The sequence below is a fragment of the Platalea leucorodia genome, assembly GCF_965183815.1.
Source record: "Platalea leucorodia genome assembly, chromosome: 3".
NCBI lineage: Eukaryota > Metazoa > Chordata > Aves > Pelecaniformes > Threskiornithidae > Platalea > Platalea leucorodia.
The window spans coordinates 98,692,606-98,716,784 of NC_138825.1; the positions used below are offsets into that span (position 1 = coordinate 98,692,606).

The 24,179-nt window shown below is 37.0% G+C and overlaps 1 protein-coding gene across 8 annotated transcripts in view; it reads right to left on the bottom strand.

The window, feature by feature from the left end:
- PHF3 (PHD finger protein 3) overlaps window positions 1-24,179 on the bottom strand; it is a 52,929-nt gene that overhangs the window by 26,622 nt on the left and 2,128 nt on the right. For 2 of the 8 annotated variants that reach the window (XM_082305307.1, XM_082305309.1), the window contains exons 2-3: window positions 4,946-5,107; window positions 1,944-3,768 (exon numbers count right to left, since the gene is read on the bottom strand). In XM_082305307.1, the coding sequence (XP_082161433.1) occupies window positions 1,944-3,768; window positions 4,946-5,087 (1,967 nt within the window). In that variant the 5' untranslated portion in view covers window positions 5,088-5,107. Of the gene's footprint in view, window positions 1-1,943; window positions 3,769-4,945; window positions 5,108-5,368; window positions 5,444-5,672; window positions 5,830-6,421; window positions 6,517-15,180; window positions 15,450-19,017; window positions 19,127-24,179 lie in introns of those variants that run through there. The other 6 variants (XM_082305305.1, XM_082305308.1, XM_082305312.1 and 3 more) reach the window with 6 other exon arrangements.

The window sequence follows — 24,179 nt, forward strand, 5'->3', positions numbered from 1 at the left end:
TAAATAACCATAGAGCAGGATATAAACACAAATATGGTTTCAAATCTTAGCTCTGCCTTTGACATTTGTTGAACTTACTGTCATTTGACAATATTTGTGTCTCACATTTTCTCCTTTTCTCCTACCCAATGAACGGGGAGGGGGGGAGGGAAGGAAACAGGCTGGCCAGCTAAGGTATTACAAAAGGAAACAAAAATTCCTTGAAAAGCAATCCAAAAAGTGAATTAAAAAAACCTTATCACTGTAGTCAATTTTGATAGTTTTAACGTTTTTCCAAGTGATAAAAGTGAAATTTATCATGTCAAGCTTTTTTTTTTTCTTTTGCACTGTACTGAAAACATTTTCTTGTTCTTGAACCAATAATTAAACAAGTACAAAAATGCCAAGGCACTTGAGATACAAGTTTTGCTTTCTCTTGTATCTTAATGAGATCAAGCACATCTGAAATGTTTTGTAGCATACAACTACAAAATAGAAGTCATTTGAACAAATTAAAACTTCATTTTTTAGAATAGTGATGATAAAAAGTGCTGGACTGAGAGTCTTAAGTTTTCTATTAAGCATGGGGCTCAATACTGCATGCTTCCTCACTCCACTAGTGCGTCTCAGTCACATTCTATATACAAAAATTCTGTGTTTATGTACCAAGTATCTTTCTACCTTTAGCAAATCTGATCTTTTCTCACTGAAACTGCCGGCTGTGTCAACAGTTTTGTAACACAGACATATTTTAAAAAAAAAAAAAAAAAAATTAACAAGACTGACATCACACAGTTGAGAATACCCATAATCACCATCTGTGGCAACTCATGGGCTCTCAATCTGACCTCAGCTAGTCATCCATACACTATACTATTCTTCTAGCAGCAGTAAGAGCTGGCGCTGCAAAATTGGTTTGTTGCATTTAATCTTATATCAATGCATAGTATGTGTATCTTCTGTAGCATTACTTTGACTTTATAAACTAAAATAAGCAGATTCAGTTCTGCCTCACTGCTGTATCTTCCCAGTATTGGTTAGATCCATTTAGTATTAAAAATCAAGACTTTCTGAACTCTAACAAAACATTCAGAACAAGAAAACCCATAGAATATTTAAAATGTTAGCAAAAAATACATCGAAAACAGGAACAGTTCAATTCAAAGCTGAATTTTTAACAGATATCAAGCAGTTTAAACCCCCAATATACATATTTTGCATATCATATCATGAAGCAGCTTTTCTGAATTTAAAGAATTCATTGAAATACAGGCTACCCATGTACCACTGTGGTAACACATGAGATGATAAAAACTAAGGAAATGCAAACTGCATAAAATTAAACACTATTACAGAGGCACAAATGGTAAAGGGAGAGTCCTAACAACAAAAGGATTTTAAAAAAAAAAACAACAAAACCTCCCCCTCCTCGTTACTCCTGTTGCATGAAAGCCTCACAGCAATGATTATACAAATTGAAAGAACCTCTGAATCTCTAGGTATTAGAATCACACTTCTACCACATAAAAGTCACATGCAAACAACTATTTGATTTTTTTGGTTGATGGTGATCCTTCAACTTAAGAGGTCTCTGGAAAGAAGGAAATTACAACCTGAAACACAGACATCTTAGTCTTATTTCTTTCCTACAAAAAAAAAGTCAAGTTTAAAGTACATATTTTAACCGCACAGCAGAATTACACATTCCTCAAAAATGTATTCATATAATAAAACATTTCTAGTAAAATTTTTTGGCCAAACTAGTTTCTAATGCTCTACTTAAAAGACAAAAAAAGAAGTGTATGAGTGCAAAGGAAACTAATTGACAGTGTAACAGACAGGCTTCCATTATAAGGCTATGCATTTTTGTTTTGGCACCAGCACCATGAAACATTCGGTAAGAGAGCAAAAAAATTATCTTCTGAGACCAACAATAAATTCCTCAGACACAAAGCCACACACACCTGTTGCCATGTGGCTTTTTGCAAAAGCCACACTGCTTGTTAGGCACCCAAACATGTTTGCTTTCAGTAGCAGAGGTATGTTCCAAGCCTTCCCGTTTAACAGTTGAAATGTTATCTGGAATGAACAACGGAGGTTCATCAAGTGAAAGACTTTTGCTACTTCTTCTCTGGCGAGGCTGAAGATTCTTATCAATTCTTTTTGTTTTGTTTTTTTCTTTATCATCCTCCTTCAGATGTTCTACAATAGGGGGATCTTTTGTCTCTGCCTCTTCCTTTGTGGAGCTATTTGTTTTTAGCACAGCTGCAACCTGATGTTTCTGACCCTGGGCTTGCTTCTGACCAAGATTTGAAACATGCCCTGATAATGGATGCACGGAGTGGTGGGTGTCTTTAGAACAGCTTTGATGAGTAGGAGATTTCTCACTTGCTCTTTGAATTGATGACTTCTGTACTTGCCCAGAAGCCTGAACTCGGGGTATTTTCTTCAGCATTGTATTGGTCTGCTTTTTTACGGTCACCCCTGAAACACAGCTCTTTGCTTTCAAACCCAGATCAGATTGTTTCTTCCTAATTTTAACTGGATTATTTGGATGCTGATGACTCTCTTGCTCATCTGCATTCCGCTTCAGACTTGCTGAAGATGGACTGTGAAGACCTGAAACAGTAAGACCAGCTCTTGTTCTTGAACGTGTTATTTCTTGTTGCACTGTACCTGATTTCTGTCGAGTACCTGCAGTCAGATTTTGCTTATTCTGTACTATAGATTTACTATGCCGGGGCCTAACGTTCTTTTCACATTTTGATGAAATGCTAATTTGTTTATCATCATCCTGAAACGTTGATGCCTCAGGGCCTTCTACTTCAGTACTGCTGACCTGCTGCTGTACATTTTGGCTTGTTTGGTCAAGAGCAGTGCTATTTAAAATGCTATTTCCTGGGTCAGCAGAAGTGAACTCTTCACTTTTCAAGTCTTTATTATCAAACTCTGTACTGTCCAATAGTTTCTCAGATGATGTTACAGTTTTCTCCACTCCCTTGTCATCATCTACAGGTTCTGTTACACATTCCTTTACTGACAATGTATTTTCACCAGGAACTTCCACACTGTGGGAACCTAAACCACAATCGACCCCCTCTTCTACCGAGCCGGACAAATTTGAAAAGGTCTCACAAATTTCACTTGGATTCACGCAGACGCTAGATGGATTATTAGCTTTTCCAGTTACCCCACTTTGATCACGCTCTTCTGTTTTCTTCTCCAATTCCTCTGTTTTATTTTCAGTCTTTTCTTCTGAAGAAGTTTCAGAGCCCATTGAATCGATCACATCATTTGCTTCTTTTTTAACCACAGTAATTTCAGTATCTGCAGATACTGAACAAACTGACTCAACATTCCCAGATTCAGTCTTCGTTGCAACCTCTGTTATTTCCTTTGTTTCTCCGGGAGAAGGAGAACAGGCTCCTGCTGAATTAGCATAACTTAACTCTTGGGATGTTTCCTCAACTTTTGCCTGCTCAAGGGTTTCAGACTTTATTTCATTCACCCCTTCAGGACCAGGAAGACATTTTGTGTTACTTTGGGATGCTGTTACTGCCACTGCCGTTCCTTCTGTCTGTCCTGATCGTCTTGTACTACGCCTAACTTCTTTAGGCTGTTCTGTTTTCAAGGGTGCAGCGACATCTGTCTCTTTAGCTGGACTTCTCTCTTGTTTCTGTCCCGTTTTTGAAGCAGATCCACTTTTTACAGATGATTTCTTGGTACTAGCAAGAGGTGCGACAGTCGAACGCTTGGCTAGCGTGCTCTGTCGCAAACTCCGTACCTGTTCTAGGAAGGTAAAAAGAAAACGTCTTAGGTATACTGCGTCCTCCTCTTTGCAAACACAAGACTTACCTAAAATAGAACTGATTTAGCTTACTGACACAAAGAAAACTTAAAATTTAGTTCTTTACTAAGTTCCCTCCCCCCCCCCCCGGTCTCTACTTTAAAAAGTTATAAATTACTTGCATTTCCATTTTACACTGCCACGGTTTGGATGTAAAAATCTCATTATTCTAATGGCTATGAACATCTGAATAGTATACAGAAAACAGAAGTGATGATAAGAGTATCAAAAACCACTCTCTACTTTTCTACCACTCAACTTTTTCTACCTCAAGTAAAAATTGCACAACTAAGTTATACTGTGATTAGAAGAAGTATAGCTGTGAAGTTTACAAAGCTTTTAGAGAACACATTATATGAACCTGAGATGCAGTCACATTCTCACTTGGTGACTTTTCTTCCATTTTCTAAGCAAAAAACCATTCCAGTGCCTTTTTAAAAAGCATATTCAACAGCTTTGTACCACAGGCTCTTATTTAAATTCTGACTTCCCTATTAAGTAATTTTATCTTTTTAACTCAGTCTACTCTATAGGGGGGAAAAAGCAGAGCTGTCAATAACTCCACCAGTTCAACAAGTTAGAAAAACCCTAACCATAATCAATTAGCTACCACACGGAATCTAAATATTTGATTAAAATACTTATTAAGCATATTGAGATATTTTGATGAAAGACTTTATGCCTGCAATTAGTATAACCTAATTTAAAATAAAAAGAAAATACACAAATAAAAACAAATAGAATTAAAATTTTAATTGGAAATAAGGAGCCATGCTAACCTAGTATTCCAATGCCGTTTGCAAATACAGCATGTTTTTGTTGGTGAAGAATCACAGTGCTAATCTGATGCAGGTAAAAGGATCAAAACCTCAAAAATTAGTTTAAGGACCACAGGCCATAAGGAAGACATCAAATATCTAACAAAGAGGAATTAAAATTGAGTAGTACCCTATGGATGCTGACTTCTAGGTCCAGTTTATAAAAAAATAAGTGTCTGTACTTGAATTCACACAACCAAATAGCAAAGCTTTACTTTAAGTTTATAAATGTTGAGGATGTGGGATTATAAAAATTCAGCTGACTTCAAACGTGCAAAAACACAATCTATTGAATGATCACCTTGTGCCATTAAACGTGGTGATTTTCTTGGTGATGTGACTGATGTTTCTTCACAACGGCTCCTCAAATTCCTGTTAGGTAAAACAAGCTCATCTTCATCAATGGTGTCATTACCACCCTCTTTAACTCCTTCTTCATCCATAATATCATCAAGACCAATAACTGGAAAAAAACAAAACAAACAAGAAAGAGCCTAAAACTTAAAAGAATCAAAAAATGTTGCAGCTGTAATGCTAAGCAAGACAAGGGATGAGACAGGGAAAAATAAATAAATTGGCCATCTAAAAAACAAAAAGGGGGGAAAAAAAATGAAAAAAGGCAAGACAGAAAATTCCCATGTGAGGCAGTTTCAGTGTAGAAGAAGCTATCGCCCAAAGTTCAAAATTTCTGTAGATAGTCCTTATAGCTTTTTGGTGGACTCACATTTTTATTGTTTTTTTTGCCACAGGAAGGTCCCCAGTCTTAGAGGATCAGCTGTCCCTCACTGTCCCTTCCCACCTAAGAAAAAGTGAAGAAAGGTAAACAGCAGAAAGAGCTGATCCAGAAGTGCAAAGAGTTTAAAAATCACAGTTTTCTCATAGGATACAAGTTTAAAACTCTAAGTCCCACCCACATCACGTATTTGCATCTGCAGCCCCTTTTTGGAAGAGCACTGAGTGCAGCATGCACTAGTCTCCCAGGAGAGTCAGGGAACATTGTCTTTGTCGAATTCCTATCCTCCACTAACCTGAGAAGGATCCCAGAGGTTGCTCCTGAAAATAGGTTTCCTAAGAGCCAGTCAGGCCACTGTACCAGCCATTCTCCTCACTTTCTCTAAGTCTGGTTCTGCAATGGTAGCCTCTCCTATCCCAAAGATCCTACGTGTGATTAATGAATCCTGGTCCCTGTGGGATGCGAAATTTGTGAGATCAAGCCAAACACCCAAGTGATTTTACAAAACATGTAGGAGGGTCTGACAAATACAACACAGACTCCAAACAACCAAGTATGCCTATTCGGGCACCTACCTAGAAGCATTTTTAAGATAAACTAACTCACATGACAGAAATAAGGTATCTAAAAATTTCTAACAATTGCTTACTTAAAACTGATGTAAATTAATAAATTTATCTTAGAAATCAAAATAAGCAAGAAGTTAATAGAAATTAAAAATTGTTAGAATTTTTAGACTGTCTCAGAAAATGTGTCAATTCCTGCTCCTTTTCAAGGCTGATGTTATTGCAACTTAAAAAAAATAATGCTCTTGTGAAGGCACTATGATAATGAGCATACTTTTAAAATAACAAAAATTGAAAGCTGTAAAACACTACTAAAGCCAAACAGTGATGAATAAAGAAGTCTATCAAGACTGTAATTCAATCCACAATCACCTGTCATGAAGAATTAAAAAAAAAACAAACCACAACCCAAACAACCTGTCAATTTTCAAGTTCAAATATTAGAAAGATTTTAAACATCCTCTTAAGGAAGGCTGACCTTGGCACCAGGTAATCTGCACTCTGGACCTCCGTAACTAGATGGCTGTCAGGAGCTGAAAGCTAGGAGTTTCTTGAGCTGACAATTTATTGTTACTCATTTTATTTTAACCATAATTTTTAGTTACTGAATTGTATACATCAGTTTACAGGAAAAGTGTGTTTCCAGAAATTACTGGCGGCTTTCGCTTTCCAATCCACAGAGCCACCTTTACGATACACAGATATAACACACAAGCTGCAGGGGAGCGATAATGCTGGTCTTACTCCACTCATCCAAATGTTCCTTAATCACTTATTTGCTATAAGCTACATACTGGGAAAAAGGACACACTGGCAAAAAGACGACATTGTAACTGCCCTGTTAAGACTTTGTTTTCCCCTAAATATCTAATACTGGCCATTGTCCAAGATGGAAAACTGACCAAGATGGACCCTCACCCTAACTCCAGCTGCCCATTCTTGTGTTCTCAAAGACTACGTCCTCCCAACAGCTCTGCACTTTGACATTAGCGTTCTCATTAAAGAGCGTTCCTACAAAACGTGGAACCGGTATTCAGGACCAGACTGTGACAAAGGAGACTCCTTTCAGATCCTCTTCTGTTTCTTCAGTGTAGAACTAAACTACTAAGCTACTGAAGACAACATGACAAATAAAAACTACTTGGACAACTTCTGAAACAGCTCTGCAGCAGATTTCAGCGCTGTCATTAGAGCATCAGGCTCTACAATGTTCTTGATCAAGTTACTGAATTTACACACCCTCCTTTATTAATAACAAAAGGGACACATTCAGTCTACTATTAACAGACAGTTTGAAATATTAGAATTAAAGTATTTTCATACTTACAAGACTCTGTGCTGTAGCTTTAATTTTACAGAGGAATTTGAAGCACAGAATCTTGCTAATTTCAAACCACCTGAGCTATAACTCGGCTAGTACAGCCCCATGAGGCCCCCAGATGAGGAGTATTCGACACAGACCCTGCTGGGAAGAGAAAAAGTGACAGAGAATAGTAACAGATACAGAGGAGACAAGGAAATTAAATTATGAAAGGGGAGTGGAGGTAGAGAAACAGCACTGGGAAAAGTAAACGAACAAAAGCAAAACCAGACAGAACTAAAAAGAAAAGACATATAGAGGATCTTAGTAATAAATATCTAACGATTATCTCAGTAATAAACAGAAATTAAGACAGAAGGATAAAAGATAGAAGAAAAGGAAAAAAATAAAGGAAAAACATATCTGAATAGAAAAGTTGTACAACAGTGTACAACTGAACAAGCTGAAAATAAGGAAAATATGAATCACGTTAAGCATATTCATACTGGAAGAGACACCACTGGCCTTCAACTTAGTATTTCGAGTCTCTCCATTATTTGTAAAATATTTATATTTCCAAACTATTGTGCTGTGCTACTGACTCATTTTTATATATGTTATACAATAATAGAATAACATACCGTAAAAATAGTTTACTTGCAAATTTAAAGTAAAATTTTCCACACATTAAAACAAAAGTGTGACAGTTTAACTCTTCAGCAATGTAAAATTGAGGAAAACAAGCACTACTTGGTGGGGGAAGAAGAGGCAAGGAGAAGAAAATACCCCTAAAAGCATCATCAAAATCTTTGAAATTTATAAATCTTTATTTTTATTAACATTAGTCTTCCCTTGATTATCTTCAGTCAAAATTAGACAGAAATATTCAGGTTTTCGATACACTGGTCAAGGTAAATCTCAAGTGTAGAAATAAATTTATTTTCTGTAGATGTTAGCCCTGGAACAGAACTCCACTATTGCTGGTTTGCGTTGTTGTAAATGCTACGTCTACCTGAATCACGCCAACAGCAGGACTGAGCAAGTCCCTGGTGGATTCCATATTTTAATTCTACAAGCATCACAAATGATATGGAAATAGTTGAATATTTTAAAATTTCTACTATGTTATATGCGGATGATAACATAAAAACCTAACATTACACTTCAATGAAAAGAACAGTAACAGTCTAAAGCAGTAAATAACACGTCTAGGTAAGCCTTAAGAAGAGCTAATAAACTCTAGTAAAGCAATGAAACGTATATATTGATACTGAAAAAATATCACTCTCAAGACTGTAAATGAAGATGGTATATTTTATATGAAAACCTTTTTCCTATTAACATTTGTGATGCATATGTTCAAGAAGCAGAATTAAAAATGCCCTTTGTTAAAAAAAAAATATTTTCAAGAGAAATTAGGTCACTGATGATATAACTTACGTAAGAAAACACCAAATTCCAACTGTTTTATGAAAGTTTTTCTGTAAGCCTGTAACCTGTTTAACTGAGAATTTGCCTGTGAGTACCTTGTACTGACTGCCAAGTGCAAGAAAAGAATCACAGTAAGTACCATGTGAAATATTAACTAAACATTTACTCCCATTCTCCATTAATCTCTAAATTGTAAAGAGGCATTTTTCCTGTCTTTAGAATTAAAACCTAAAAAAATCAATTAGGATTAATAAACTTAATACAGCATGTATCTTGACAGAGGACTGAATCCTCATTTTTAAAAAAGATGGAATTACATCACAGGGCTACCGATTTATGTTTCTTTAGCCACAGGAGCCTGTTACTTTGGTAATAAAGAGTAGTAAAGCACAAACTCCAACAACAAAGTAAAAACACACCATCAAACCAAGCACTTTAAATCAAATTAAGTTATTTTACTAAGAGAGCCTTTAGATGAGCTCTGTGATTTGTAAATACATAAACTGCCTTGCAAATCCTATTACAGATCCAACTTCTCTCCATCCATAAAACTGATCCAAAGGAATAAATAACTAAAGTCTTCAGAAGGACCTAAAATGGGGAAAACTGGTAGTTTGTTGCCTACAAACAGAAAAGTATGCAAAATAAACATTCTCCAAGTTCTCAATATAATACCAATATAGTAAATTTAAATTTTATACAGGAAAGTTACTACCTTGGTCACAAGACACTGTGCAACTGTTCACATGGACAGCTTGGAGGAAGGAAGGCATAACAAGGTAAGGAAACTGAGAGAAACAACTGTAGACCCAATTTTGGGTTACAATCTGGAGGTTACATTCAAAATTACTTCATATGCAGGAGGAAAAATACACATACATTTCACTTTAGTGAAAAGAACCTGAACTGGCTAACACAGCCAGACAGGACAGTACCTAAAGAAAAGAAGTATTTGTAGTCAGAACAATTGGTTTGGCTCCAAAGATTCAGTAGGTGATCAAGGTTTTAACAGAGGTAATGCTGCTTTCAACAGTACTCATGAAAACACAGGCTAAAACTAGAATGAACAGACTGCACTTGGGGGAAACACTCTCTCAGCAGCAATCCAGAGGGACAGGAAAAAAAGGGCAATTAAAAAGATGTCCCCAACAGTCTTTGTACACTCTTATAGGGTCAGACTTTCTCATCATTTATGAGAAATACCTGATTTGATAAACATACCCATAAACTAAACTGGTTAAAAGTTTGATTTTATTATGAAACCCAGAAATGTCTCCAGATGATACTCAATTCAAATTCCATTCCCTCTGTGACACATATAATAAATCAAACTGCCCCAGTAAATGACATCCTGAAAAGCTACAGAATTCATGACAGCTGAGAAATACCAATTTAGCATGAATGCTGGTTATTTAGTTCACTAGCATGTGACCAGTCTGACCTGCTATGCTCACAAGCTTATAAAATTAGTGGATAAGCTTCCAGCATGTCTTCCAGCAAGAAATAACACAACAAAACAGAAAACCTGTCACTAGGGTAGCATGCAAAGTTGAAAAAAGGTGTTGTTCTCAAGAGTTACGTCATATCGTAAACTTCACAGTTTCCACATCTGACCAAGGAATTGCTCAGAAGGGGAAAAAAAAGCAACCCCAAAAGTACACATCCACACCCACCCACACCACTCAAACATTAAAGACACCCAAGAGCTGTTCTACATAATCTACCCTCCTATGTTAGTCATTCAGTTCTTGGAAGAACAGCCACCTGACCACACTGATGAACAGAAGCACAGACACACCTAAAACACGATATGGGACACTTCTGATTGTTTCAAGAACTTGGGTTTCATTTACTTCTCAAAAGCCTCATTTTGTCAAATTCTGTCCTTTAACTGGCAAAGAGAGCAGTTATATCAACTTCCACTATCGACACTACATCTTTCTGCTATTACCTACTTCAGGACAGTAAATGGCCTCCATTACTCTTAAGCTTCTACGAGCTGCAGTGAATAATAAGATCTGTGAATAGGTTGTACCACAATTGACTGAAATAACAGAAAACTTCCTGTGCTATAAGAGCAGCAATCTGCTCAGTCTAACCCCACAAAACCAGCAACCCAACTACATCTTTACAGTTTAGCAGTCACTCCACAAACACATCCCCAAAGTATTTCAGCATAACATCTGTTAATTTGTCCCATAGCCTTTCCAGCTTGTGAGAGAGTCATAAAGAGTTCCTTCTACCCCTGCTCAAAGCCGTTACCAGAATCACCTGGAAAGAATCTTCTTGTCTTCTCCAAATATGTAACTGTTCAACCAAAGCTGAACATGACAACCCCATTCTATTACATGGTGGTAATTACAAAGCAAGCTCACCGAGTAGACAGACACCAACAATATCATCTACCTGAAGAAACCATTTGGATCTAGTACAAACTGGATTCAGGCCAAGACATGAACATGAGACTGCTTTACTGGTACTGATATAGTTCTTCCCATCAATAGATAGGCAACAGACATCCATTCTCACACTCCTTGCCATTTGCATACACCAGTACTGCTGACTATGAAATGCTCAGCACAGGAAAGACATGGACCTTTTGGGTCCAGAGGAAGCCCGCAAAAACGATCAGAGGGATGAAGCACCTTTCCTATGGAGAAAGGCTGAGACAGTTCGGGTTTTTCAGCCTCGAGAAGAGAAGGCTCCAGTAAGACCTTACTGAGGCCTTTTAATACTTAAAGGGGGCCTACAAGAAAGATGGGCACAGTCTTTTTAGCAAGGCCTGCTGCAACAGGACAAGGGGTAATGGTTTTAAACTAAAGGAGGGTAGATTCAGACTAGATATAAGGAAGAAATTTTTTTACAATGAGGCTGGTGAAACACTGGAAGAGGTTGCCCAGAGTGGTTGTAGATGCCTTATCCCTGGAAACATTCAAGGTCAGGTTGGACGGGGCTCTGAGCAACCTGATCTAGTTGAAGATGTCCCTGCTTATTGCAGGGGGGATGGACTAGATGACCTTTAGAGGTCCCTTCCAACCCAAACCATTCTATGGTTCTATGATTCTATGCTACCATCCTCCCCAAGGAAGCATTTATAATCCAATTTACAAAACTTGCATTTTCTGTGTAGATGCCTCTGATAAGCAGTGAGTGGAAACCAAACTTCAACTCACAAAAATCTATGTGTTTGCCTTGTAGAGAAGTACTTGAACTGTTTAAAGGACATACAACCAATTGCTACCAGTATCCATCACATACAGTCAGACAACTGGTAACTCACCATAAAGAGCTTAGTATTAACAAAAAGCTTAGTTCATGGTGAATGATGTGCAATATAAATCCTAAATCTGAGCAAGACCAATGCAACGTTGATGAGTAATAACTTTGGATTAGGCCAGTAAATAAAACCCAACAAGAACTAATGTCAATGCAACAACAAGAAAAAGAGCAGAAAACAAACCCATACTCAAAACCAACTTAAGAGCAAGAGAGAAGGGGTTTTTAGACAGAAAGACCTGACTTCTGAAGTAAAGCAGAGAAAATGTTGTCACAAATCTCAGAAATCTGGTATGTGGGTAAGCAGGCCTGAAACAAGCCTTTCTCAAATCTTCTGCCACTCATACGTACTCATGTTCACATAAGAAATTTCATATTTAGAACACGGTACAAGTTCTTTGGGTTGAAGGCATATAAAGATACTATCTTATTTTGTGCATAGGTTTACACACACTCTTGAAATCTGCTCAAACCAGGCTTTCAGAGAAGTATTAGTGAGCCATGCCTTCTGCTCCTCCATTTTATCTGTGACACCCAATACCATTTTAGCCAAATCACCTGCTCAGTCCAACTATTTTTACCTTTATCTCTTCAGCTTGCTCACAGCAACCAAATAAGCTGTAGCATGAGATCTTCATCACTTTAAAAACTGGACGGAACAGAGTATGTTCCAGTTATTCATGGAGCAGCAGGCATGATAAATCTGTCCCTTGCTGGCCCTCTGAACTAACTTCCATGAACTTTTTACTCTTTTTCTTAAACCGTTGCATGGCCTAGGCATGGGTTATACAAAATACTTTTTGAAGGTCTAAAATTGTGGTAAATAAATTTGTGCCTCTGGAAAAAAAAAAAATCTTCAGGAATGAAATCAAGAGTGTAAGAAACACCACCATCCACCATTTCAGTATTTCCTAGGTCTTGCCCTGCTTAACATAAATAGATAACAACAAATGTACCTAAACCTAGTAAAACCTCAGTTAAAATACATTTTTCTAGGTACACTTCTAACCCTAGTGAAAGGTTAAGAGAAGAGCCAACAACCAACCATTCTGTTACCATACTGCTTAATGCACTACCGAATAAATTCACAGTGAGATCCTACATGGCGGGGGGGGAAGAACTGGAAGGATCAGAATACAGCAAGCTATCATTCTGTATGACACACCAATGGTGGTGTAGCTCTAAGGAGGTAAGTAAGCCAAGTTTTCTGGGGAGAGTTAGGCTTTTTTCTTTTTTAGACATATTGATGTTGGTATACAGACAAGCTTTCATGCATACTGTCTGGAAAAAACAGCCTTTGTATGGGTAATTCTTACCAAGAGTACTATCATCTTGCACAACTGCATTCTTACTGGCAGACTACATGAACTGTGTTGGATCACCAACAGTCTCACACAAATCAAATAAATCATGAGCTATATGAATACTCAAGGAAGAAAGACAACAAAGAAACTTTCCTTCAAACTGAAAATTGTTCTCAACTAAAAAACTGTAAATACATACTGCGGTCCTACCATCTCAGAATAAGGACAGTTCTTATCAAGACCTACAAAGAACAAGCTACAGCAAGAACACTTCATGTCCTTTTGGATACCTACTACATTAATGCCAAATTGTATGTTTTAATTTACTCACTGAAATGTGGCTCTGCTCTTGCTTTCAGATTTAAAAAAAAAAAAACAAAAAAAAAAACAAAAAACATTAAATTCATGAACTCAGCATAAATCAAATCAGTTTTGATTCCCCTAGCCTGCAGACAGCCTGAAATAGTAGCCCCCAAGTAAATGAGTTAGCTCACTTATTTCAATGGACAGCAACCTTAAAAATTGTGATTATTTAAGTATCAATAGTATTATTGCACTGCTGATCACTTTTAGCAGAAATATGTGCCAAAAAGTCCCCAAAAGTCTCCCCATAACTTCCAAAGTATCCAGCTGTACCCTATGAGGTAATGCAAAAATTTTATATAGTATAGGTTTAGTGGAGAATGCACATGATGCAGTGTGAAACAAGAGTCTGCATCACTGCTGTACTGGAAAGAAATAAAAAAATTAGAGGAGGATTTTGGTTTAGTTGTGTACATTGTACAGTCTTACGGACATTAAGAGTGAGACAATTTTGTTTGGTGGGTTACAGACAAAAATGTATAAGGATACAGACTATGGCAAGAATAAACAAAAACATTAAGGATGGCCTCAAATAATGTTCTATTAAAGTAGTAAAAAGATCAAATATCTTGTTTTGGTTTTGTAGTTCACTTTTTCATTGCCTCAGCCAATATCATCTTTGATTTACAGTTTTCCATATTGTAATACCACTTAATTTAGTGAAGGTGAGAATTTAGTTTGTTATTAGAAACAAAATACATATTATATCAGGAAATTATCAAGATTTTCAGAAACAGTTCATAAAAGTTACTAGAAAAAAAAAAATGTTGATATAATCAAAGTTATCTGCATTAATCTACAACACTTTTCAGTAATGAACCTAAAAAACTGATTTTTTTATTTAAACCTCCAGTCAAATAAAAAAATACTACTAAGTATAGAGTATATTTCTGTCTCTTACACCAAACTCAGTGTAATTATTCCAACTATTCACCAATATAAATAATTTTAGGGATTGGATCACTTTTTTTTTTTTAATCTTCCAAAACTACTCCACAACTCCTAAGATTATTTTTATTTAAAACTTTGCTCTAAATTGGTTCCAAATCAGGTGTTTCCAAACAGTAAAAAAGAACTGTATTATCATTCCAGGGTTTTGTTTGAAGCCAACCAAAGCAAAACACCCAGAATCCAGTATTAACCCAGTACTAGAAGGCCTAGCACTAACATAATAACCCTGAGGTCAGAGCAGTAATTTGTACAACTCCCATGCTCCTACTACTAATTGAAAATTATTACATTTTTTGAAGACAACTAGCAACTTCACTGATCAGGTACAGTACTTACACTAAACAAATCACAACTTTAATTGGGAATAATTTACACGTACTCAAGACAAAGCCTAAATTATTTCTGATCCAGATTAGGAGCCTTCCTCTATTGTTATGCGACGAAGTTAAAAAGAACTGCATGTGGTCTACATGCCAGGCATGTAAGCAGCGCAACAAAAAGGGCAGGAAGGAGACAGAAATCCCAAATTATTATGTCTACATTATGAAAAAGGGTTGGTACTAGAGTATAACTGTATTTTAAATTGTAATCTTAAAAAATTGTAACATTTACCTGTTGAACAAGGCATCTGGAAATTGGGATCATTGCTATCCAAAACAGGCAAACAGAACTGGGCACTTGCAGATCCTAGCATAGGATCCTTATCGCTGAGCATGTTCTTCAGCGAATCCTCTAAGACATTTTGACTTGTACTAAAATCCTCACAGACTTCATTCTCCAGGTTGGATCCTAGAAATAGGGCATCATCTAAGTGTTCAGTAGGAATTAAATGGTTAAATGTATCAACTATATCCATGAAGACTCCTGTGTGTCTTTCAGCCCTATAGAAAGACAAGAAAAATACCATAAGAAAATAAGCTACAAATTGTAAAACACCTAAGAAACCAGCAAATTCTTTTGGCTGTTGTGTTTTATAAAGAATGCTTAAGGTATTTTAGAATTGTAAAAAAAAAAAAAAAATTAAAAAAAAAATCTGTTTATGGCTCAGTATGGCCCACTGCATATCTAAAAATCAATTCTCTAACTGATTATTTTTAAAAGAAATCCCATGCTAAGTTTATATTAACTTTGCTATCAGCATCAGAGTGCTGCCACTTTTACACAGTGTGTATAACAGGGTTAACTAAAACAACTCCTTTCTAAAATTTGTTTAAACCTGAACCAACCCAAGGGGCTGGGACACCAGAGGGAGGGGGAAATCAAGAACAGGCGACCTTGGTTAGCAGCACTGTGAGTGCACATCTTTCTTTACCTTTAAATGTAAAAATGTGAGGTCAGCTTCCACTGATATCAATGGAGCTGAGAAAGCTCAGGAGCCTGCCATACTAGACCCAAAACTGAGAAGGACTATACTTCCATTCATAGAGGAACTACCAGGTACTTCATAGCAAGTAACTATTTTTAAGCAGCAAGGCCTTCTCTCTATTATTTTTCACCTATCATTACACTCAATAAAATTACAGAAATTTTTATGCAAATCTGGCCTCAATCAAGTAGATGAAAATTCTGAGCTGGCTTCAAAAGGGCCAAGAGCCTTCTAGAAACTTCAATTTTGAAGAAGTTTACATAAAACTTAAGGAACTGTATTCAAAGATGGCACCTACATTTTACAAGAAGGGATTCCCCATTTTTTAGATCACTTCTTTGCGATATAGCAGAAATGCAACTATGGCAGCAGAGATTCAACTAGTAAGAATGTATAACTAACTACACAACAGAATGGAAAAAAAGTCAGCAAAACGTTTCTTTGGAAGTTTAGCATAAGCATATACTTAGAGTGGAGAGAGATAATTATAATAAGTACGATCACAGAAACAAGGAAAATAGAGTACTGCAGTAGTGCCTGGCTTAATTTGGCATGCAGGAAAGTCTGGGAGACCAGTTTTGGCACACACAAAGCTGTTCAAGCTTTTTGAGACAGAAAAAAGATATACATTCTCTCCCGCTCCTTCCTTCATCATCCTCTTCCCACACACTAGACAGGATTTATTTTTTTTAAATGAACGCATTAATTAAAGGAGAAGTAAGATTTAGAGTTTGTAGTGCTTGAATTACTTTCTAGATCCCTATACCAGCAACCTGCCACTAAATAAATCCAGTACCTACTCATGCTTACTAGAACAGTAAGTATGCTTCCTTATACACATTAATGGGACATTTCTGTTTCAGCAATCAACAGCGAAAATCCTAGCCATACACGTGCAAGAGCTCTGCTACAATTTCAACCCTATTTATGCAATTTATTTAATTGCACAAATTTACAAGAACTACAGGTGAGCATGAAAATGTTTTGTTTTGTTTTTAAAAAAAACATGACAGTCCTTCTTCATTCTCCCATAGAGCAGCCCAGAAGAAAACAATGGTCAGGTATGGATGGCACTATGTCTTTGCAGAGCATGGTGCCTTTACAGTATCTACACGCTAACCATGACAAAACAGTCTAATACACAATGTCCCACTGACCAAACAACCAGAAAGAAGGAAAGTCAGGCCAAATCAGGTGCATTTAGTAAGGAGGCAACAGTCTTACAGCAGCAAGTATGTTATAATTGGAAAGCTTGCTCACCAAACAATGGACTATTATCAAGCAATGCAGTGCATCTACATATACACCATGCCAACCAGCACCTACAGCAATCCACATTCTTTTCACAGTTGTCAAAATAATTTTCAAATTTAGCAACAAATAAAGCAGCAAACTAACGGAGGAAGTGCTATGCTGCACTGTATAATTTATTTTTATTATGCCATGTAATTACAAGAATCTGATACTATACAGGATAAACTACAAGAGCTGCAGTGGCTCAAAGTAAGAATATAATTATAAATGCCCTAATCCAGTACTTTAAAACACTTTCCTGTAATGACAGGGTTTTTTTCGTATCAGCATCACATGAGCACAAGAGTAACAGACACAGGATAAAACAATGGTGGACCCTGACACTAACAAGTGCCAATGACACTGCAATAGAACACCCGTGAATTACTGTAAGAAACTTTTTGTACACAAAAGCAAAGAGTGTCAGGGGCTTTGAACACATTTACAATAATGCATCTCAAGTTTTCTTCTGGATAGGAGGGAAACATTTATGTAATTGTTACTCAAATATTGCTGTTACCAAAGCAGTGCTCACCACTTCATTAAGAGCAGTGGTAAGTAGCAAAGCTCAAGCAGAATGTTAGCTCTTGCTACACAAATCACTGCTGACAGAAATTAACCAGTCTTCAGCAATGTGATGAAAAAAGAATACCTACAAGTTTCGCAAGACTACCGTCCAGTCATTCAGAACACTAAAAGCACTGCAAAATAACTAACTGTCAAAGCAACTATACATGCAATGGCCACAGCCACCTTCAATGACACCTAACTAGCTATTAGAGAAAATTCAAGAGGAATTTGTTTGAAAGCTTTATTTCTGGAGCATGAGTCTATGATCAAGTATAAGTTCTATCCAAATTTTGCATCAAAAAGTCACTGTAAAAATATAAACAAAGTGGTGCTGCATAAAAATCATACTACCACAAAATCTAAGATTAAAGAACTTGTTCTACAATTTTTAAAATAGTGAGAGGTTATGCCAGAAAAGTACATGAAATCAAAATTTTGCTTTACCTGGTTCAAGAAACCATGGTTCAATTCTTTGTGTAACTTGTACAGTACCAAGTTTAGAAAATTATTTCTAGCATTACTAGATTAACTATCACATGAAGTGTAGGATCTGCAGGACCCACAATGAAAGAGACACTTGTTGCTAGACAGCCAATTGTTAGAAACAGTTGCTACAAAAAAAAATAAATTCTTCCCTTACACAATGCCTAAAGTACATGAATTTGAACTGTTTATTTTGCATTTGAAACACTTTGAACACCAGGAAAAATAGCCAGAGGTACAGGTAAAAACACAGTTAAGTTTTTCATGGTCACTTATTTCCAAGGATAACTCTAACAGCTCCGAGGAGGAATGTATTGTTTCCCTGGAACACAGCTGTGTCCTCCACTTGAACCCAAAAGGCCAGTGGCTTGGCATCACTCACAGCAAAAGTGCACATACCAAGTGTACTCCCATCGCACAATAATTCAAAAGCATTTTCCCATTGGGTAGTTAATCAGAAGCAACAGAATATGAAAAGTCTCATGTATGGAGAACCAGTGAGGAGAGGAGGATTCACAAACAAGGCAAAGGAGCAAATGACAGAGGAGGAAGTCCCAGACAGGTTCAGTCTGGACAGAGATGAAACTTCTCCTACCCACTGGTTACTGGAGCCTTAGGGCATGTACTGAGACTGCTATAGCACAGCGAGATACAGGAGAGTGGGTGCAATGAGATCTGACCATCACAAAAAGCTAAAGGTATCAACAGCATTCTCTTCAATTCCTTAAATAAAGTACCTTTCTCTTATACTTTTGAAACTGATTTGTTTCAATCAGTAGGTACTCATAGAAGTAACCCACCAACCAAAATCTTTCATTATTAAGTGATCCGGCAGTTAAAACAGTCCTGTTGAAGAAAAAAAGCATGTCAGTTAACCGTGACTTCCAGAATTTCTCCCACATTATGTTTACCATAAAATCTCAATCAAGTGCACCCTTGGTATGTTTGCAGGCAACAACAAGCTGGGCGGGAGTGTTGATCTGCTGGAGGGTAGGAAGGCTCTACAGAGGGACCTGGCCAGGCTGGATCGATGGGCTGAGGCCAACTGTGTGAGATTCAACAAGACTAAGTGCCAGGTCCTGCACTTGGGTCACAACAACCTCATGTAATGCTACAGGCTTGGGGAAGAGTGGCTGGAGAGCTACCCAGCGGTAAAGGACCTAGGGGTGATGGTCGAAAGCCAGCTGAATATGAGCCAGCAGTGTGCCCAGGTCGCCAAGAAGGCCAACAGCATCCTGGCTTGTATCAGGAATAGTGTGGCCAGGAGGACTAGGGAAGTGATAGTGCCCTTGTACTCGGCACTGGTGGGGCTGCACCTTGAATGCTGTGCTCAGTTTCGGGCCCCTCACTACAAGAAGGACACTGAGGTGCTGGAGAGTGTCCAGAGAAGAGCAATGAAGCTGGTGAAAGGTGTAGAGCACATCTTATGAGGAGCAGCTGAGGGAGCTGAGTTGTTTAGTCTGGAGAAGAGGAAGCTGAGGGGAGACCTTATCACTCTCTACAGCTACCTGAAAGGAGGTTGTAGTGAGGTGGGGGTCGGTCTCTTCTCCCAAGTAACAAGCAATAGGATGAAAAGAAATGGCTTCAAGTTGCACCAGGGGAGGTTTAGATTGGATATTAGGAAAAATTTCTTCACTAAAAGGGTAGATGGGTACTGGAAGAGGCTGCCCAGGGAAGTGGTTGAGTCCCCATCCGTTGAGGTATTTGAAAGAAGGGTAGATGTGGTTCTTAGGGACATGGTTTAGCGGTGGACTTGGCAGTGCTAGGTTAACAGTTGGACTTGATGATATTAAAGCTCTTTTCCAACCTAAACGATTCTATGATTCTGTTCATGCTCTCAACATCATTTTCTTTTTCAGTCTGAGTCTTCCAGCTTACAAAACTCATTTCTTCAGTTGTTGAATTAGTTTAATTAAATTAGGTATGTCATAATATTGCCTCATATCCCAACAAATACTGGTATGAAATAAACATGCTGTAGGATCTGATATGGCAAGATTTTTATCTTGTCCCCATTTACTACTTTTCCATTACAGCTGTAGCAGCTCTAAATGACTTTCCAAAATTAAAAGATAAATAGCCAAAATGATCATTTGTTAAGAAAAGAAACTGAGATCTCAAACAAGCATATCCTTTCAAACTAATCTGAGAGGGAAAGGAAGACTAATAACTGGACAAGAGATACTGTACATCTTTAAGGTTTCTCATTATTCAGTCTGTGAAAGAGGCAACAAATGACTTAGGTTCCTGTTTTATTATTTTCTTATCGGAACAGAGCAAAACAGTTTAGCGGAGATATCCAACTGCATCAGCACATCTCTATCATCTTATCTAAAATCCACCTCAAGCAGAGGTGATCACAAATTGTATATACCACTAGAAATCCTATGTGTTTCCTAACTGATGTACAGGCCAAGCATCCTCTGTCTTTGACTGCATTCTAAATTAAGTCTCCCTTAAACACCAGGAATGTGCAAGTGTTTAATGTTCCAATTACATATTTGGATTTTCATTAGATACATTTGTCTTGATATTTTATTATTTTCCTTTACATATGTTTTATTCAGTTTTAATAGTGCTCCTACACCATTTATTTTACTAAGCAAAAGTTAGGTTTTACACTTTCAAATAACATTCACTGTAATTACTTTCTCTCCTCCCCTCTCTGCCCAGGGGGTGACTTCCATATATTAGTTTACATTTTAAACTTGACTTTCATATATTAGCTTATATTTTAAACTTAAGAATATAAAATAGAAGTTCCTGTCTTTTTAATTATTGTCAATTTAAAAAGAAATCTGCTCCTCAGAAATTGGACTTCAGAAAAACAAAATATTTCTACAAAGAAATTTAAAAAAAAAAAAATGCCTAAATTGGGAACAAAGGGGGGAAAAAAACCTGAAGGAACCTAACCAAAGAAAGGAAAAAAGCTCACACTGCTTCTTTAGGATACTCAAAATTCTAGATGTTGAAGATCTCATCTACTTTATTGACCTACCCAAATCAATGAGTCTGAAGCTGCTGAAGATAGCATAGTAACATTACAATTCCTTCCATTTCATTTATGTACCTTTCTGAATAGTGTCTGTTGCTTCCAATTCACTGAATCTGGCTAGTGCTTTTAAAAGCTTTTGTAAATCTAGTTATTGACTGGACTAACATTGGAAACACTGCAACACTCAAAATCTAAGACTTGGTCAGTTGTCCTGCACACCAAATGACTGAGAGCAAGGACTAGTCATAACAACAGTAATAGACTCCATTGAAAAAAATCCCTATTATATGTGTTTCTTCAAGTAGCAGTAACAAATGCTGGTCAGCAAAGTATAGAAAAGGAATGGAGCTATTTGGATGAATAGCACTTTAGATGTCAGAACAAATGGGAAAAGCTGACTCAGCACTGTCACAGAGGAATCGAATAATAAGTAACAATAACTGACAAAAACTTTTCAGGAAAGAAGGGAAACTGCACCTTAATTGACATGGAATTAGCTAACACCACAGGCAGTTAAAAAAAAAAATCCCTCGCCTGAGTCTTTTGGCAATTACTGTACCTGAAAAGAGCATTCACAGTATCAAATGTCTATCTTTGTTCACCAGAGCGGTGATGTAAGACCACCCCATGTGCTCACTGACACCCTGACACTTACAACCCACCAGCAATCAACGTCGCTTCAAAGCGCTGACACTGAGCACAGGCAAGTCTTACTACCATCCTCCCCCTTCCTTGTATACAAAACCTTAAAGTTTAAGGTCACAAGCACCTAACTGAAAATTAACGCGAAGTTGCCATGTGTCCATGTTTTAAGCACTAGAACTTGCGTTCATTCTTACAGCATTTATGGATATTACAGCACCAAATGCCAGAACTGAGACAGGTCCTCTGCACTAACAGATTTTGGCCAACAGAGCTCACAGTCTAAATACATCATGGGATAAAAAAAAAGAAAATCAATACCAGACAGCGCATCAGTGGCAGAGTTGGTAAGAAAACCTCAACTTTACAACTCTCATACCAATGCACTTTCAACTCTGGTTCACATTGACTCAAATCCCATCATCTAGGGCAGTCTTCAAGAATTAAATTAACTGACAAAACATTTTTGACAGGACAAGCAATTTGATTTATGAGTATATGAATTACAATATAGCCACAAAAATATGTTCAGAACTGCTAAAGAAAATTTGGATGGAATATGGTTTGCTGAGCTTTGGCCTTTGAGCATCATCAGATTTGATCTTTCTCGTTGACCCATCTCCCATCAAACAGGACACTGTCAAAGACCTGCCTAACAGCAACACGTACTCAACACGTTTATTTGAAACATTAATATTGCTGTATAGGAGGCCCAGGTACACTGACAAAGCTGCAGGCCAGAAACATCAACCCGAAAGTATCCATACGCCACTTGTTCCCCTATTTAAATCCCCTATTAATTATTTATTATTTTAATCTCTCATTTAAAATTAAAGATCTAGCTTCAAAACCAAGGCCCTGCCACAGATCAAAGAACAAGAAATGTAAATCTGAGCATTTCATTCATTCTTAACCAGCTCTTCTATACTATTTTTGTGTTCCCCTCACCCTAAAGTCTTCAACTGACCCAAATCTTATCACCCTGCTACTGAAACCTCGATAGTCTGACACATCAGATAATAACCACATCCCAAAATCTGTCTATAATCTGAAGTTGTATGCTGCTCCCCTCACTGAAACAGCAGATCCCGTACTACTTCCCATCACAGTATTTGAAAGAAGAAGTATTTGAAAGACAGTTTGAGATATTTTATTAGACCTTCACTATCCAAAGGAATTACATTCACCACCCAGAACTGTACCTCATTTCAGTGAATGGGAAGAAGTAAATTTCAAACCAAGGGTTTAATTACAAGACAAAGAAATGCAGAAAAAGTATAGAGGAATCTTTTCTTAATCATACAAGATCAAATTATTATATCACAGAAAAACAACTTAACAGTTATCTTTTGAACAGAGTAACCTCTCCTCAGAAAAAATACATTCCTCACCCTCACTTTACAGCTAGAAGAGGCACAAAGCGCTGCATTAGAAGTTGTGTTCTGTCACAAAAAAAGTCTTTACATTGTGAAATCTTTCAAATATATTTTGAAAAGTTGACTGTTTTCCTTTGCTGGACTGTCCTATCAATGACTGCTCTTGAATCCCACAAAAATTAAGCATAATCAAAGATTATACATCATTTTCTTAATCTCTCCATCACCGCGTATACCTCTAGAATTTGTAAGCTCACTACCAAGAGACATTTCCCTGAAAAGAAAAAGACAAGGACAGATAATTTTTCCATCACTATTGCTAAGCTCTTCAGCTCTTTTCCACCCTCAAGTTCCTCAATAATCATTTCAAATATTTTCAGCTTGAACATAGTATAACTGTTAAGCTATGTAACAGGTTACACTGATTATTTGTCAGTCACCCCAGACAGAATAATCTCATTTGTAATACCTTTTGAATTTGTCAGTGTCTCTCTGATAATGATTCATTTGGAAACACACATTAGAATCAGATTTTTCAGAAATAGTTAGAAGCTTAATGGCTAAGCCTCATGAAGCTTTCCACAGAAATATACCATCCATCATGTAGCTCTATTGACACCACTCAGGCAGATGTCACAAGCTGTCCATATTTTTCACTTTTTGCTGCTATATAATGAACACTCATATCCCAATTTAGTGGACTTTATCATTGCGACTTCATAATATTACCTTTCAAAAATATTCCTTTGCCATAAAAAAAAGTTTCTGACATAATATGCCAGAATAATAAAATAAATTTATAATTTCCTAGAAATTATTTATCTCCCCTTAGTATTTTTAAGACTTGGATTTAACAATATTTAAGGTGACCAGGGAAAATTAATTT